Source organism: Canis lupus, chromosome 2, assembly GCF_003254725.2.
Source record: "Canis lupus dingo isolate Sandy chromosome 2, ASM325472v2, whole genome shotgun sequence".
Taxonomy (NCBI): domain Eukaryota; kingdom Metazoa; phylum Chordata; class Mammalia; order Carnivora; family Canidae; genus Canis; species Canis lupus.
The window spans coordinates 57,993,413-58,011,227 of record NC_064244.1 but is presented as its reverse complement, the minus strand read 5'-3'; the positions used below and the strand labels follow the sequence as shown (position 1 = coordinate 58,011,227).

General features: G+C 40.5%; 1 protein-coding gene across 3 annotated transcripts in view; it reads left to right on the top strand.

Moving 5' to 3' along the window:
- NUP93 (nucleoporin 93) overlaps nucleotides 1-17,815 on the top strand; it is a 108,455-nt gene that overhangs the window by 78,717 nt on the left and 11,923 nt on the right. For all 3 annotated transcript variants that reach the window (XM_025446941.3, XM_025446942.3, XM_049104148.1), the window contains 5 exons: nucleotides 7,665-7,739; nucleotides 9,744-9,833; nucleotides 11,391-11,530; nucleotides 15,394-15,526; nucleotides 16,784-16,941. In XM_025446941.3, the coding sequence (XP_025302726.3) occupies nucleotides 7,665-7,739; nucleotides 9,744-9,833; nucleotides 11,391-11,530; nucleotides 15,394-15,526; nucleotides 16,784-16,941 (596 nt within the window). The remainder of the gene's footprint in view (nucleotides 1-7,664; nucleotides 7,740-9,743; nucleotides 9,834-11,390; nucleotides 11,531-15,393; nucleotides 15,527-16,783; nucleotides 16,942-17,815) is intronic.

Genomic DNA, 17,815 nt, shown 5'->3' with positions numbered 1-17,815 from the left:
CACCCAGGTGCCTGCTCCTGATTTAAAAACCAGTTTTTTTCTATTAGCTAAACAAATGCGAAAGACATTTGTCTCAGGAAATTACTTGTTAAGGACCCTGTGGCACATTTCTTAAACTCAGAGACTTCAAAGACTAAGATCAGATCTTTGGGAAAGAACTAATGTATAAAACCCTTGGCCAGCCCAATGTTTCTTAACTTCCTGTGAGTTTGGACAGATAAGTAGAACAGCTCATGGTTTTATAAGCTTCATTTTTTGAAATGGTGTTAATAGGTTGTGGTCTGTATTGGGATTTGGAAGTAATTATAAGCTGCTAATGAGATGTTCTTTTTTGATTGCTCTTCTCTTAAAAATAGATTAGTCTATTTAGTAGACTTTTCTTTCTTGACCTCAAGTCCCCTTGGAAGAGAGTTATTGATACTTTTGCTATTCTCTATTGTGATAATCTAGCAGAATGGATAGCTTTGCTATTAAAACTGGCAAGGGATGCAGATTGTTCTCTTTTCAGGTTACCTAGGGAATCGCCATTTTCTGGAACCTTGTCAGTTTGTCGCTATTGTTTTGAACTTTTTTCCTGAAGTAGAACATAAGTACAGAAAAGTGCATACATTATAAGTATGTAGCTCAGTGAATTATCACAAATGGAATGCACTGAGTTAAAGACAGACTATTACCAGCACCCCAACAATCCTCCTTATGTTCCCTTCCACTTCTCACCACTGCTACCACCACCGCCAAGGGAACCATGGTCCTAACTTCTAACATCATAGATTAATTTTGGCTCTTTTTGAACTTTATGTAAATAAAGTCATACACTATGTACTCTTGTTTCTGGCTTCTTTTGCTGAACAATTTGTATATCGTTTGTGGCCATTCATTCTCATGGCTGAACAGTATAACTACAATATGCTTATTCATTCTTGGTCTGATGACATTTGGATAGTTTCCAGTTCTTTGCTTTTATAAATAGTACTATTGTGAAGATTCTTGTACGTGTCTTATGGTGAACATATGTTTTCATCTCTGTTGGGTACAGCTAAGGGGGGAATTGCTGGGTCAGAGGATATGCATGTGTTCATTGTTGGTGGATACTGCCAAACGATTTTCCAGAATGGTTGTATCCATGTACCCTCCCACCACCTACTAGTATGTGAGAATTCCATTTGTTCCATTTCCTTGCCACACCTGGTATTTTTCACCTTTTTAAATTTTAACCATTTCTACAGGCTTTTTCCTTATAATGTTCTTCAAAATAATGGAAAGGTAATGTTATCTCCACTTGGGCAGGCTTTTCCTCTACCCTATTTATAGGAAACCACATAGCTTAAAGGCCAGAGGTAGTAGGCTTTGGAATTTCCGGGCCTGGGTGTCTTTTTTATAAGTGGCCTCTCTGGAAGAAGCGTCCTAAGGAATGTGGAACACATGAAGTGCTTTGCCAGTGACAGCAAAGAAAGTACACACAGCATGTTCTAGCAGTGTTTATGGTGGTTGTTAGTATTTGGTGTGTATTAGTATGTGGTAAGCACATCAAAATTTTATAATCACTTCAGGATTGATATGTCCCTTAGGGGACCCCTTTTAGGGATTTCCCTTTGTTTATAAGGAAAGTATCTCTAGGAATGAAAGAAATCTTTGTGTATAGGTAGAAAAAAATAATTAAAGAAGTATGACTTGCCATCTACACCATTCTTTTCTGGGCACTTTATGGTCAGGAATAAGGTTGTTGGCATCTGGAGTCATTAGTTAGGAAGGAGGCTTTTGATCATTTTGAACTGACCTTAACATTTGAAGGAAAATGTTTACATTGGATAATTTAATATAAAGAGACACCGGAGACATTTTTTTTTAAGGTTTATTTATTTTAGAGAGATCAAGAACGTGGGAGAAGGGGCAGAGAGGGAGGGAGAATCTTAAGCAGACTCCATGCTGAGAGTGGGGCATGTTGTAGGGTTTGATCTCACAACCCTGAGATTATGAACTGAGCTGAAATCAAGAGTCAGACACTTAACCAACCATACCACCCAGGTGCCTCCTTGGGACCTTCTTTTAAAAGCAAAAGTGAACTAAGATATGGTGGATTCCTGAAACCTTTTACCTCTAAGCCTTCTGATAACAGAAGAGCAATGACACATTGGTGATAACTGTTTCCCACAAGTTTTAATGAGGTTTCCATAGCAAAGATTCAATTTGGGAAATTGCTTTCCTTAGGATATGATTGAAGAAAGGTATAATTTTTAAAGGAAGAGAGGGATTGAAAGATTGTTAATAACTTTTCAAGCTGTGGTCTGAATAAAAACCATGTGCTTTGAAGCAAAAAAGAGACTTCTGGAACCTCTGTGCCATCCTTGCATGTGGTTAGTGGGAGGAAGAACGAACACCCCCAGCGCGCACTGCTCTTATGAAAGCACATGGGGTTTGAGAAGTCCTGGAAATCCCTGATATTTTTTAGCCAACTTTTAAAACAATATTGAAAAGTCCATTTTTATCTAACTTTAGTCCAGTCTAGTGCCTGGGTTGGTATTAGATATAGTTAATATATAGGTTTTTTTTCCCCCAAAGATTTATTTATTAGAAAGCACGTGTGCACATGAGCCGGGGGGTGCAAAGGAGGGGAGGCAGACTCCTTGCTGAGTTGGGAGCTCTATCTGGGAGATCATGACCTGACCAAAACTAAGAATCAGGTGCTTAACTGACTGAGCCACCCAGGCACCCCAGAAGATGGTTCTTTAATGCATCCTCTGGCGAATGATGGAGCCTAGCAAGCAACAGACTCCATTGAGAAGCTAAGTTGAGCTTAATTACAGGTAGTGAAGGTATCATTTCACCCTGTGATATATGAACAGTGAGTGTCGAATATAATTTATTTTGATAATTGACTTAAGACCAAATTTCATCAATTCCCTGTCACAAAACTTTTCTACATTTAACATTTCTGAAATCAGAGTATGTCTTAAATCTAGTGTCATAATTTAGTTGACAGAATTTTTCCTTTCCTGGTGGTACCTAAATAAATGTCTTATAATATGTGATGTTTTAGATTCAGTGGATTATAGTCAAATAGAGACCAACAGAGTTTGAACTGGAAAACTCAACTAGATGATTCCGTACTGTACTTTATGGCTCCCTGGTTATTTCCTGGAGTGAGATTTGTTTCGCATATTGGAATGTGAGTAGGATTTCAAGTATAGAAAGTACTCTGCTATTCTTTCAAAAAGAAGTTTAAAAAGCCCAAACAGACTCTTCATTTTTATGTCATGATGTATTATACATGAGCACCTTCTTGCACAGTATTTGATAGTAGAGGTACGTAGATGCACTTTCGAAAATTTTGCCTCTCTTCTCCTCCTCCCACCCAATTACCTCTGACAGTGGCACACATGCTGGCCTGCCAGTTCCCTGTCCGTATTCATGTGCTTTTCTATATAGAAGTTCATCTGATCACTACCAATTTATTCCATAAGTGATGCCATTTTATATATTAGATTCTACAACTTAGCATTATGTTTTGATTTTTTTAAACTTATTTTGGAGCCTTCTGTAGGTTAGTATGTGTAGGTATCTGCCATTTTTTTAGTGGCTCTATAGGTTTCATTGTCTAAATGGCCCAAGAATTCCTTCCCACTGCCAATATGTCTATGAAGAATGAGGCTCCAGAGAAGTTAGGTGTCATTACTGAAGGTCACACATTTGGGTTGCATTTAGAACCTGGGTCTTGGGATGGGTGGCTCAGCGACTGAGCGCTGTCTTTGGTTCAGGGCATGATCCTGGGGTTGCGAGATCCAGGCCCACATCGAGTTCCCTGTGAGGAGCCTTCTTCTCCCTCTGCCTGTGTCTCTGCCTCTCTCTCTGTCTCTCATGAATAAATAAATAAAATCTTAAAAAAAAAAAAAAAAAGAACCTGGATCTTCTGGTCCCCAGTTGGACTTTGGTTCTATTTTGCTTATATACTATAAACCAAATATTATACTTGGAAATTTAAAACTCTTCTTTCTAAAATGTATATATATTTTTTACTCCATACTTATTTTGCTAAGAATGCTAGTTACATTCTTTTCTTCCTAACCAGAATGTGTCCTCCTTGGGAGAAGAGTTTTATTTATATCTGGATATTCTTTGTATAAAAGTAGTTGTTTAACAAAGCTTGTGATTCTCTGCTGCCACCCTCCATCACCTCATACCTGGTCTGGAATGTTTCTTACTGTTTTGGAAATACTGTCTACTCTGAGAAGACTCTTCTCATATCTGTGCTCCCAGAGGCTGCTGTTTCTTCACTTACCATGTCTCCAGACTTCGGGTGAGCCCCTTGCTGCCCTCTCTGGCCCTGCCCTCCCATCTTCTCTGCCTTTCTGGTCTCTGATTCCCTGCCCCTGTCATTCCAATTGTGCCATCAGGTCCCAATATAGAGAGACCCAAATGTCCAAGGGATCTGAAATGTTGTTCCCACACAACATATTGGCAGCTGCTTTCCCAACCCTCAGGCAGCCCCCGGGTTTGAAATTCTAGTGAATGTTTACTGGCTCCTCTCCTCAGGAATGTGCATGTACACATCCTTTTGCTGGGATAATTGACTTTATGTGTGGTGTGATGGAGACTTGGCCAAGGGCAAATGAAGGAAAGGTAACTTTGAAAACAACATTAGGCAAAATTAATTTAAATGGAAATTTGGAGACTGAAAACCAACTACTTTATAAATGGGTTATTTTAAAAATTAGGTTTTAGTACTGGAAAATGTTTCTCAAGGCTGTTTACGTATATGTAGCTGAAACAACTGTGTCCTTGCAGACATGTTTTTAGTGTTATGTTCCCCTTTTTACCCTCTTACCCATTCCCCTTAGGTAGGCTACTGGAGTTAAGTAGATTTAGTGCTCTATTTTTTAAAAAAGACTTTTGGATCATCAACTTTCATATGGTTAGTTCTGTTCCAGAAGGGTGCTGGCTGTCTAATAGAACTCTGTTACTGGGAACACTCAGAATTAGTCCAGAAGGAGAGAATGAGCTACTGGGGAGTTCTGTGTTTGTTGTAGAAAAATGAGATGAGAGGTTCTAGCCAGCACAAATTAAAATATTTTAGGTTATGTTTCTGTAGTGTCTGTATCCGTCCATTGTCATTCAGTAATAGGGTTTATTCCTCTGTTAATTATGGTGGTTTATTTTTTGTTTACATAGTGTTAATAGCTAGTGTTTTTTGGCCAACTATTGGCCCCTTTGCTGAGTTCTGTCTACTTATTTCTCACAACAATGCTGTGATGTAGATGCTGTTTTTCTCCTTGCTTAATAGTGGTCATAGACCCGGGGTAGATACCATTACCACTCCTGTTTTACAGCTAAAGAAACCGAGGCTCGCAAGAAGCACTATATGCAGTCAAGATCACATGGCTAGTGAGTAGTGGAGCCAGGATTTCTAACCACTACTGTCTTGTTCTTTGATGGCTGGCTGTCTCTGGAAAGTTGCCCTGGGCTCCCGGACAGACATTGTGGAGCCAGACTGTGCACTTAAAGCATAGCCCCACTGCCTCCTATTGGAGTGACCTTGGGCAAGCTGTTCTCTTGTGTGCTCTGGTGTTTTCATTTATAAAATTGAGTGTCAAAGTACATTATCTTATAGGGTTGTAGGAATTAAGACAGTGCTTGGCATATAGTAGTGCTCAATAAGTATAGCTGTTATTATAACCTGATGGTTTTCGCTAATCGGTATTTTAGATAGGAATATTTTCAGCTGCTAGTAACAGAATACCAGTTTCAGCGGCTTGAGTAAGGATACATTTTTCTCACCTAACAAGAAGTCTGTGAGTATGGAGAGTGTGGGCCTTCATTCAGTGATTCTGTGGTGCCATCAGCGACCCAGTGCCTCTCTGTCCTGGTACACTACCATCCTTAGTGCATCACCTGCTTCAGGCTCACAGGATGGCTGCTGTAGCTCTGTGCATCCTGTTTATATTGGGGGGAGTCGAGGGGGCTTGAAAGGCCATGCCAGGCTCTTCATTTTCTCTTTATAGGAAGGGCAGAAGCTGTCCCCAAAATGTACTCCAGACTTGTACTTCATCTCATAGGCTAGAACCAGAGTTTACCACTACTCCCACCTGCACTGGAAGCTGCAGAAGGGTATATTCAGTATCACGAAGAGGTCAGCTCATAAAGGCCTATTGTTAAATTTTTAGGAAGTTTGCAGTCTAGCTGATTCTCCTTGGGATAGTTTGAAATCTGCCATGGTGGGAGTCTTTACATCACAGAAACCAGCAAATGCTACACATCAGGTCCCTTCCGCAAGCCCGTTGTTAAACATTTATCAACACACCGTTAGGTATCTTTAACTCCATATGTTGGACTGAAAGGTGGCAGGGATTGGAGGTAAGAAGTAGCGATTTGAAATGGTCATTGGTTAGCCAGCTAGCAACATCTGTCAAGCTCAGTAAACTGTTTAAAGCTTTTAAGAGCAGTGATTTCAAAAATAAGAGCTGAGGAGGACCTTCTGAGGTTGTCTAGAACACCTTCATTCAACTGATGGGAACCTGAGGCTCTAAGAGAATGTGCCCTGCCCTAGATCCCAAAGACAGGGAGTGGAGTGGCCCTTCTGGAACCCAGGTGTCCTGACAGCTCAGCATTCATTTTTTAGAATTTGAGGACTTCATCTCACCTTTCTGCCTCCTGCCCCACTCCTGTCTACCTACTCTCAGGGCTTGTGCACACAAATATTCCTTTTGCCAGCTTTGGTGGTGCCAGGAAGTTTTGCTTCTGTCTTCTTGTTGGTTCACCAGAAAACCTGCCTGCTTTAAACTCCTTTTTGTTTGTTTTAGAGAATACAACATTGCATTTTTTTCAATGCAGAAACTTAAAGAATTTCCTTTAGTACAGTATTAACTTATGTAGTACAAACTTAAGACTACATCTAATAAGACATACCTAATCTTGACCCATATTTGTTTATAGTAGGGATTGAAGCTTAACTAAAGATTAACTTTAGTCTTTCTTTAAAAAAAGTCTAATAAACTTTTTCATATGTTTGTGTCGCACTCTCCCCATAGATGGTAAACTCTTTGGAGACAGGATTTATGGACTGCCCTGTTGTCAGCCCTGTGGGGATAGACCTGCACACAGCTATGCATGTAGCAGGCACTTAGCATACGTTTGCTCAATGAATCAGTGGTTGCCCAACTTAGACAAGCTTCATATCTTCAGATAGAGAAAGTTAATCTGCAGCTGTTCTCTTAGTGTGGGCTTTGCATTGGAAATGTTTGAATTGTAACCCTTTACGCTCCGATCCCTCAGCTCTCTGATATGACTGATGGAAATAGGAAGCCCATAACTAACAGCTTTACTGGTGTGAAGATAGGGAGGGAGAGAATGGGGTGGAGATGGGGCTTGAGATTGATCCGAATATTGGAAAGATGTGCATTTCTAGGAATAGTCATTGAGATATCCTTATAGCCTGTCTAGCCTCCCATTATTTTTGAGTTGGATCTCATGCCTGCTCCATTCTTGTGTATTCATGAGAAGAGAGTTTTGTTCTAATGAAACCCCTAAATTCATCGTTTTGAGAAAATCTTAGTAAGAAAGCGACTTCTCATAGCTTTTTAAAAGACAAGTATATGTTTGTAGAATTTTTTTTTCTTTACATGACTAAATGCTGTTCTTAATCATAATTCTACATGTTTGTTTACCTACAGCCAAGTTATATCAGTGATGTGGGACTCCCAGGTCGAAGTTCACTGGATAGCATTGAGATGGCCTACGCCCGGCAGGTGAGCATGCTCTCAGAGAGGATTGAACCCAGGAAAATCTATGTGAGTGCCCTGAGGAGTAAAAGAGAACCAAGACTTCATGTGAAAGTCAGACCTTGAAAACAAGCTGGATTTTCATTGAGAGGACTGGTTAATATTTTACCACGTAGGTCACCGGAGAATTCCATCAAATTGGGTAATAGAATGACTCATATTTGACTTAGGGAAATGAAAATCTCCCCTTTACACTGACCAAGACATTTCATTTTCCATTTGGCAGTAGCCCGTGTACAGTAAAGCCTCGAGTAATTGCACTGCTTAGCAAATGGAGTTCTCTATTAACTGAATTACTTGGTAGGCTGTTGGTGTTATCGGAAATCTTTTTTCACCTCTTGTTGTTGATAGAAATTTTCTAAATGTTTTTCTGCCTTGGTAAGCATAATGTACTTACCACTCTCTGATACTGTCCTGGAGAAGCTAATGATATTTTGGGGGTTGTGGTTCTGGTTACATGTCATGGGTATGCAGTAGCACGGAGATGAATTGAGATACTCTGTGGTGAGCACAGGGGCTGTTGGACTGCAACTGCCCTGAGGGGACAATACAAACATGGAATTGACTTTTGGAGTAAAACAGTTCTGGCTGCTTGTGTGTTTTATTATAATTTGCTGCTTTTCCGCACAAAATAATATCAAGAGGGGAAAAGTCTTGTTTCTAGAATTGAGGGTTGTGGGCTTCTGTCCCTCTTGTACCCCTTGTTGAGAAAAATTTTCTAAGTGCCTTTTTTTTTTTAAGTCTCCTTTCAACTCCCTTGTGTTTTACTAGTGGCCTTCATTTATTTTCTCCTCCAAGTTTTAGATTTCTCTCTCCCCATTACATCTCCATCCTTTACATTTCACCTTCGTTATGTGGCTGACTCCTCCCATTGCCGCAGCCACCACCAGAGTTCAGGCCTAATGCAACGACAAGCTTGTGAATAAAGAAACTGTCTCTTCTGTATCTGTGAAATTAAGACTCCATGAAACTAATTTAGTTTCTAGATTCGGACACTATGTCATATATCTGTTTACAGGGCTGTCCCCTGCAGTGGAGAGAGAATCTTTATGTCCTGTGTTGTACAAAGTAAAATACTTTGCAAAGGGAAGGCCCATAAGAAATGCACATTAGTGAATAAACACCAGCTTGTAGTTTTAAGACCATTTTATTTCATCTTTGTAACGTCCCTGGAGGCTATGTGATAGATATATAAAGTAGAGGGAAGTAAGGTTCAGCAGGGTCCAAATTTGTCTAACCTTACTACCTTGTTCAGTGTTTTGGTAAGACAAAACTTACCATTACTTTAGCTATTTTAAATAAATCATTTACTTTAGCTATTTTAAAATAAAAATCAAAGTAATAAGTGATTTTTCCATAACTTAAAACATCACATAGTTCCCTTTCCTTAAAATTTTCCTAAGGAGCAGGGATTCTTTCCTGGAGAAATGGATACTCCAGACAATGCAGCAATGGCTCTTCTAACCCATGTGGAGGGCTGTAGCCTGACACTCCTTACTCAGTTCACCAGCTGTGGCTTGGGGCCATTCAGCCCTTTTGCCAGGAGGATTACCAGATTCTGCCTCTGGTTCTTAGGAAGCAGCAGCGGAAATCTTCCCATTGTCCCATCTTTCCCTTTGGTCCTTGCTTGCTGGGACGGAGGGTATGCTGGGCAGAGAGGTGCAGAAATGCCTGTGGCCCTCCTCTACCAGGGCCACTCTCTTTCTATTCTTCAGGTGTTAGGAAGATGGGGCAGCAGTTATCTTTGGTGTATTGATACTGCCACCCAAATTTCAAAGGCACATCTGGGAAGCTGGCCAGAAGCTTTGCCCTCTAGGCAGGATGGATGGCTCAGCCACACTGAAGAAGGAAATGTTGGCTGAAGCTGCTGCTGACCATTGAGCAGAAGAAGCTGGCTTCAGAACGTCGTCAAGAGGTTTTAAAAAGAAGAGGAGAAAAAAATTGTGCCACTTATTTTGCTTTTCTTTTCAGATTTATATCTATAATGAGAAGATTGTAAATGGGCACCTGCAGCCTAACCTCGTCGAACTCTGTGCTTCGGTTGCGGAGCTGGATGATAAGGTAGTGCTCGGAGCTAACCCAAGGAGAAATGTGCCATCAGATGGGATTAGCAGCTTGCTGACTGGGCAGAAATGTGCTCAAGAGACACCCTGCCCTGTGGAATAAAATGTTACTGTACTTCAGAGTTTTATTTTAAATAACATTGAGGTTTTTTGTTTTTTGTTTTTTGTTTTTTTTTTATGGTGATGCCACATACATGTATTTTTAATGCATCTTCAGAAGGCCCAGCCAGGATCAATTAATGGTCACAGGAGGTCTCCTTGAGCTGTATTGCTTTGAAGTCCTGTCAGGCCTCAACCCTTCCCTCACCAGTTTTCCTCCTTAGATAGACTAATGGACTCTTTTACAAGAGCTGAATTATAAAGGTGATGTTTTCACATCAGGGAGCCCCTTGAACTTGACTCAGGTGTGATCTATAGAAGCATTCTTTGTATGCTGCTGGTCCCCTTCCTCTGTGACTCCTCATTTTTATTTCTTAATCCTATTCCTCAGTTCTTACCCATGGCCAGTTTTCTCCCCCTAGGGGAAAGAAAGTGGATGCGTGGATTGGTAAATGACCAGGAGGAATGGAAAAAACAGAGCAGGATGGAAGCAAATACTCATATACAGATGGTGATGATGATGATTTTAGTCCTTAAAGATGCATCCAGCTTTTTTTAAAAAATAGTGAAATATAAGGCAATGCAAGTGAATCCAAAGAAGAAAGTTAAGAATCCACCTACCATCTCACCACTTAGAAAGAGTCACATTTGGGGATTTTCTACAGTTTTAATTTCTGAGGGAGACGGTGAGAACAGGATTTTCTCTCTTCCTTTGGAAAAAGTAAACCTGCTTTTCTCCAATCAGTGCTATCTCCCAAGGATTCTTAACTTTAGAATATTGCAAAGTGTTCAGGGGATCCATTTTTAAGGGGGAGATTTACAGCTAGAAGGATTCTGGGGAGAGTGAGTCCCATCTGTGTGGTGGTAACACGAAGGAGAGAATGCCTGTTCTTTTCCTGGGAGGCTGTCATGGAGGCGTCTTTTAAAGGGAATGAGTGGGAAGGAAAATGGGAGGTTGCGACACTCACAAAATGGGGTAAGAGCAGTGGCCCTTGGAGAATCTTTGGGAGGACAAAACCTTTATTATTTAGGTTAAACTCTTTATTTTAAGCCTTAAGAAACTCACATGACCTTGTAAGGATTGAAATGCAGCTACTTGAGTTTAAACTCCTAGAGCTTTGGACAATTATAAATGTATTCACTTTCTCATAAGGGATAACCCACTGAGATTCAGTGTTTCTTTTACTATTCTGTGGTCTTAATTATGTGGGTGGTTATGTCAGACCTGGAACAGTAATTGATCTGAAAACCAGCTTGGGGCAGGAGGGTGCTCATCAGCAACTGGCAGGGCAGAGGTGCATCTTCTGTACTGAGCTTAAGCCTGAAGGCCTTAGACAGAAGACATTAAACTTCTTCCTCTACCTTACCTTCTCTGCCTTTGAGATCAGAGCTACGAAGAGCCAGACCATTTCTCTAGCCCTGCAGCATTGTCACGCACAGTCTCATTTATGTGCAGAACATCTCTGACATGTGGACCATGGTAAAACAAATGACAGATGTGTTGTTGGTACCAGCGACTGATGCCCTGAAGAGCCGCAGCAGCGTGGAAGTGCGCATGGAGTTTGTCAGGCAGGCCTTGGCATACCTCGAGCAGAGGTAAGGCAGCCCTGGCACAGTGGGGCTGGCTTCAGAATCCCTAGAAGTCAGCTGTTTCTCAAGTGTTCAGTAGTTCTGTGTCTAAGTGCTCCATAGTACAGGGTTGAGTAAGGCTGAGAGATCCCATCCTGTTTTCAGAAACATTTCTTTACTAGGACTGTTTCTGCAACAATAAAAAATCATGGCAAGTGGGAGCACTGTTAGACTTTTCATTTTCTCTTTCTCCTCTCTCTGTCCCTTAGTATGGAGACATCATAATTATTAGGCCATTGCCTTAGGTCACGATCCGGTTTCCTAGTGAGGTTTAGGCATGAGTCCTTAGGCTTTGTCTTCTTTCAGCATTTTAATCTTTACATCTGGCAATATTACCATTTTCAAGCCTTAGGAAGAGTCCTTGACCCTTTATTTTCCTTCTGGCTCTATTCCATTAATCCCTATGTGTCTGGATCCTTCCCAGCTGCTAATGCCTGTAGTTGGTGCTGGGAGGCTTTGCCACCTCCTCCCTAACTGGAGTTCGGTCACTGAGGGGGTTGTTGTGCCCTTGTGTCCTAACTATTGTCCCCTTCGTTGGTAGGACCTGTGCCATTCATTCCTCCCTGTAGACATTCCTTCTAGCTCTGAATTTGCCAGCAGGAGTTGTCCCAAATGTTCAACAGACTCTTTATTTCAGAGGCAGGGTGCTGGGCTCCCGTCTGCTAGGTGGAAAAGAGAAAGCAGAGTTGAATACACTTGTTCAATTACACCTCTTTCCAATGAGCCCATGTGGCTGCTAGTGCCCATGTAGTGTGGTTGCCCTTTATCAACATAATAATACTGTGTTAGAAAGTTAGAAAATTCATAAGATTTCCTTGTGAATTAACTGAGGTAATTTAGACTCTGTACCTCAGAGAATAGGTACTTTTATACTGAATACTGTAATAATTATACAATCATTATACATGAGATGAACACCATCAGACATAATCTCACTAGCCTACATTCCCTGGTTAAGAAAAATCTAGAACTCCAAATTTTTTTTGTCTTTATTCTTTTTTTGCATAGGCACAAAAAAGTTCATAAAATATTTTATTAGACTTTTGCTAAATTTTTGTAATGTTAAGTTTTGGGTATATTGATCTGCAGCCATAAAGATCCTAACGTATATTGTAGTATTGCTACACGCAGCAAAAGAGTCAAAATTTTTTTACAATATATAAAAACCTTTAAGTATGACTGCTCATGACTGTTTTTTCTTTAGTAAACCTACTCTTTAACATTGGTGCTTGACTTCACCAGTGGTACTAAGCATTCCTTAGTTTTATATCTGGTAAGCCATTCCATGTCTTTTATTATTCTTTTCATTTCACTTATTTATTTGTCTTAAAAAAAATTTTCCCCCTTAATTCCTTTGGCAGCACTTAGAGCTACTTGGGAGTTTCCTGTCCATATTTATTGTAACTTTATTGTCCTTTCATTCTAGTGGTGTCACTCCCTGGTGGCATGCTTTTTAAGAATTGTCATCTTTTGATGAAGGGATTATTTCAGGATAATTATACTCACCTTTTTTCTTTTTTCTTTTTTTTTTTTAAGAAGAGATTGTTGGCGGGGGAATGGGGTCAGAGGGAGAAGGAGAGAGAGTCCCAAGCAGGCTTCACACTCAGTGCAGAGTGTGGAGCCTGATGCAGAGCTTGATCCCACAACCCTGAGATCATGACCTAAGCCAAAACCAAGAGTCAGATGCTTAACTGACTGAGTCACCCAACACCCCAATTGTACTCACTCTTAAAGTATTTTTGCCGATGCAGATCCATAGACAACATAGTAGAGTAAACAGAGACGTAAATGCTTTTTGCATATAAAGCTGAAAATACAGGGTTGGTTGATCTGTTCCCTGCTACATTTCAGATTCAAAACAGGATACATATTTTTTAAGTCCTGAAGGGATTCCAGCTGCTTCTTCAATTTAGGCCTGAGCACACGAGTTGTCTTAATTCAAGCTGAAAGAGACTGTAGTGGGCATGTTTGTCCTGGCTGCTATGGGACTCAGTTCTCTAATCTCTTTTCCAACCTCTGCTTTTAAATACTCTCACTGATGGGGGACTTACTATATTTGTTAATTGAATTTTGTTTATTTTTCACTACAAAAATACTACATGCTCATTATAGAAATGTGGGGGAAATGCCAAAAGACCTGACAAAAAGGGAAGAGGTCTCCTGTACCACATCCAGAGGCTCCTGTACCTTTTCAATTTCCTTTTCCCCTGTTTTTGATATATGAATATTTTTTTGTTTTTTACAGTTATGATCCAAATGTGTACAGTACGTGGTTTTTGTAGTTTGCTTTTTAAATTCTTTGTCAGTATCATTTATGTAACATTCCATTGAGTCTATTTTTTTGTAATTGACTTTTAGATGTTTCTTTCTCTCTCACACTCTCTCATTCTGTTATTTTATTTAATCTGGTGTCGACTATCTTTGTGCATATGGGGCACCTGACTTTTTTGAGTCATCCTGTTTTGCTTTGGATAAGAAACATATTTAGAAAGTTATTATATTAACCCCATGTTTGGATATCTTTAACTAGAACCATTTCATCTTACTATGGAAATACTTTAAAAACACTACAGAATTTTAAGGATTTTTTGCAGAGTTTTAAGAAGCATACTAGCAAATAAGTGAAGAGGGAATGATAGAAAATCATTGGCAGCCATCAGTTTTGATAATTGGTTCAGCAAGGGCACCAATGGAAACAAATTGAGAAGATTATTAATGAACAGGATATCCACATGACTTCCAAGTATTAGCCCACAGGGTACTTACCAGTTTCAAAGGGAAAAGTACTTTTACAGTAGTGAAATCTGGTGAACAACACTTTTAACAAGGTGATCATCCAAATATTACCTGCCTTGTGGTGGGGCTCCATGGGTAGTACCAGCATCAGCTGTGTGGGATACTTGGCAAAAAAGTTGAACATAAATCAGATCACGAGGAAACTGTCCAGCTTGTGGGACATGCTATTAGACAGCTAGCATGGATTCTTTCTAAAAGGTCAGTGTTGTGAAAAATGGTGGTAGAATTACTCTGGATTAAAGGGACTAAAAGTGGCATGATAGCTAAGTGCCATGCATTTATTTCCTTGCTTGGATCCTGAAAGTGAAGGCAGACACATAAGCTATAAAGGACATTGGGAAATTGGAACGTGGGTTATATTTTAGATAATAACAATATATTAATGTTCAGTTTCTTGGTATCATAATGGTGTTGAGGTTGGATAGGAAAATGTCCTAGTTCTTTGGACACGCATAGTGCAGTCTTTATAGATAGATGAGGTATTTCTGTATTTTTGCAGAAGGATGTTTTTGGTTGTGTTTTTTTGTTTTTGTTTTGCGGATTTCAAATGGTTCAGGAAAAAAGTGGATGTATATGTGTATGTGTGTATACATATCTACTTAGAGAAAAAACATGTACACAAATGTTCACAACTGATGAACCTAGGTAAAGAGTATAAGACCATTCATTGGGCTATTTTAATTTTCTGTAGGTCTGAAATTTTTCAAAATAAAAAGTTTAAAAAGAATCCACCAAAGCACTCAGCTGTGAGCTGAAGCAGTCTGTACATTAGGCCTTAATACAGTGGAAGTCCACAATTATGTCCCTCTAGGGATTCTTTTGTGTATCCATAGCAATGAGAAATCTTTATAATGGTGTGCTCCCCACTGAATAAATGATGTAGTTTGTTTGAATAAGCATGCACGGTTTCCTCTTCCATGTGAAGTTGGAAGTCTAGGCTCTGCCCTATGGAGTTCACAGTCTAATGATATGGATGTGGATATAGATATGTGTATGTGTTTTCAACCTTTTTTTTTCCTTTTCAATTTTTCCAGTTACAAGAATTACACCCTTGTGACTGTCTTTGGAAACTTGCATCAGGCCCAGCTAGGTGGGGTGCCTGGGACTTACCAGTTGGTTCGAAGTTTCTTGAACATCAAACTTCCAGCTCCCTTGCCTGGGCTTCAGGTACTGGCATCTTTCTCTGTGTGATGAGTTACACGCCTGCAGCAGTCTCTCTCAGATGGGCATTTGCAGTTAAAATGAGGGAATGTCTGCAAACTGCTATATGGAAAAGAGATCAGAGTGTGGGGCTAGGGAGAGAGTGGGGGACCTCAAAGGGCTAGTATTGAGCTGGTGGTTGCTGCTCAGCTCAGAGTCGGGGAAGGTCCGGGGGAGGATGTCATTGGGTTCTTGATGATTTTGATGTGGATGTGACAGGCAGAATTGGGGATGACTCTTGAGAGATTGTTGGCTGTAACATCTGGAAGATTGGAGTTATAGTACCCAGAATGTGACTGTTTTTAGCTCATAGTCTAGTGTGAATTATCTTACACTTTTTTATACCGTGAGCAAAGGAGGTGAGGTTCACGCTGCACTCAAAGAATAGGGGCTCACCTGCCAGAGGTCTTAGAAAAGGGTATTTCAGGTAGAGGGAACAGCATGAATACATGCTTGGAGGCAGGAAAGAGTATCTAGCAGATCGGGTGTGTGGTAGGGCTTGGCAAACACGAGGCCAGCAGGTGAAGGCCTGAAGTACCAGGCTGAGCATTCTGGATGTAAAGAGCTCAAAGGTGTTTAAATGGAGAAGTGACACAATGAGATCTGGTTTTAGAAAGGGTCTTGTGGAGGGAGGGGTTGAGGGACCATGCAAGGAAGTCTCAGGGCCACCTCTCCGGAGGAGCTGGGGAGAAGCAGAGAGAAAAGTAATCACAGGCTGCTGTGCAGATGATGACAATACCAGTTTGAGGATAGATAAACTCTAGTATAGGAAGAGTAGGAACAGGGCCACCTTCTCATCTCACTGGTGTCTAGCTCCATGTACAATAATGATCTGTTACTGCTCAGTAAACATCTTTAGCCCTTGCTTCGCAGGGGTTATAAGAATGTGTGTCTGTGAATTGTCACAGAACATGAAACCCAGTTACTGGCTACTGGGATTCTATGGTGAACCCACAGGTTGGCTGTCAGTCACATGGGGCACGTAGTGCTCCCAAGGAAAAGCTCTACAGCCATACTGCATTACCTGCTTACCTGGACAAGTTACTACCATCCCTGTGCCTCAGTTTCCTGTTTGTAAAACAGGGAAGAGGAGGCTGTTAATGGTTCCCATATAACAGGGTTGTTGTAAAGCTGAAGTGACTTAATGTGAGGAGAGGTGAGTGCATCAGAAATCCACCACTTAGCTTTGTTTGCCTGTTTATTTGAGCATCTTTCCTCTTCTAGGATGGAGAGGTGGAAGGCCATCCTGTGTGGGCATTAATTTATTACTGCATGCGCTGTGGGGACCTGTTTGCTGCTTCACAGGTGGTTAACCGAGCCCAGCACCAGCTGGGAGAGTTTAAAACCTGGTTCCAGGAGTACATGAACAGCAAGGACAGAAGGTATGGTGAATGAGATGGTGCATCCAGAAGAAGCCACATGGAATCAGCAGGGCGGCCCCCACTGGCATTGCCCTTTTAACCTGTGCATGGCTCAAAATAAGTTCCTGCTTGGGGGAAAAAAAAAAATGAAGTTTACAAAGCAGGTAGAGCTGTCTTTAGAATAGTAGTTGAGAGCATAAAAAGAGCCCCACTCTGACACTGATATCTAGGCTTACATGTGTTTGTATTTGGGGATTTTTCTGTTCCAGTGGGAGGGACTGTGGCTGGGAGCATGATTTGACTTACTCTGTAAATCCCAGGCATATCGAGGATACTTTATAAAATGAAACTGTTGAATTCCACTTCATTTAACATTTGGTGTTTTTCCAGTTGGCCCAATATGAAAATATGTTGTCACACACTTTGTAGCTCAAATGAGAAGTCAATAATTTTGAAATGTAATCATTGAAACTAAGTGAGGAGTTTTTTTGGTTTTGTTTGTTTTTAGTTCTGTTCCATTAAGGAACTGCTAAGGATTAATTTTCCTCTGGATTTTGTTAATGTAATTAGACTTAAGTTCGTATTCACTCAAACTCACTGTAAATATATGTACATGTATTTGAAAGAAAAAATGGTGCTCACTCCATTTTCTCTTATGGAGTACTAGGAATACTTTTCAAGGCAGTTTTTTTAAGGCAGTGTGAATAATGCCATGTCCAGAGATTGTCTTAAACCATAAGCCCCTGTCTTGCTTGTATTAGAGAGTTTAGAGTAGGGTTAATGGCTTAAGGTTCCCTTCCCCTAGAAGGATACCCTGAAGCAAGGATATGACTGCAGGTAGTTTATTTGGGAGGTGATCTTCCATGTACAAGAGGCTGAAACAGTTAAAGGAAGG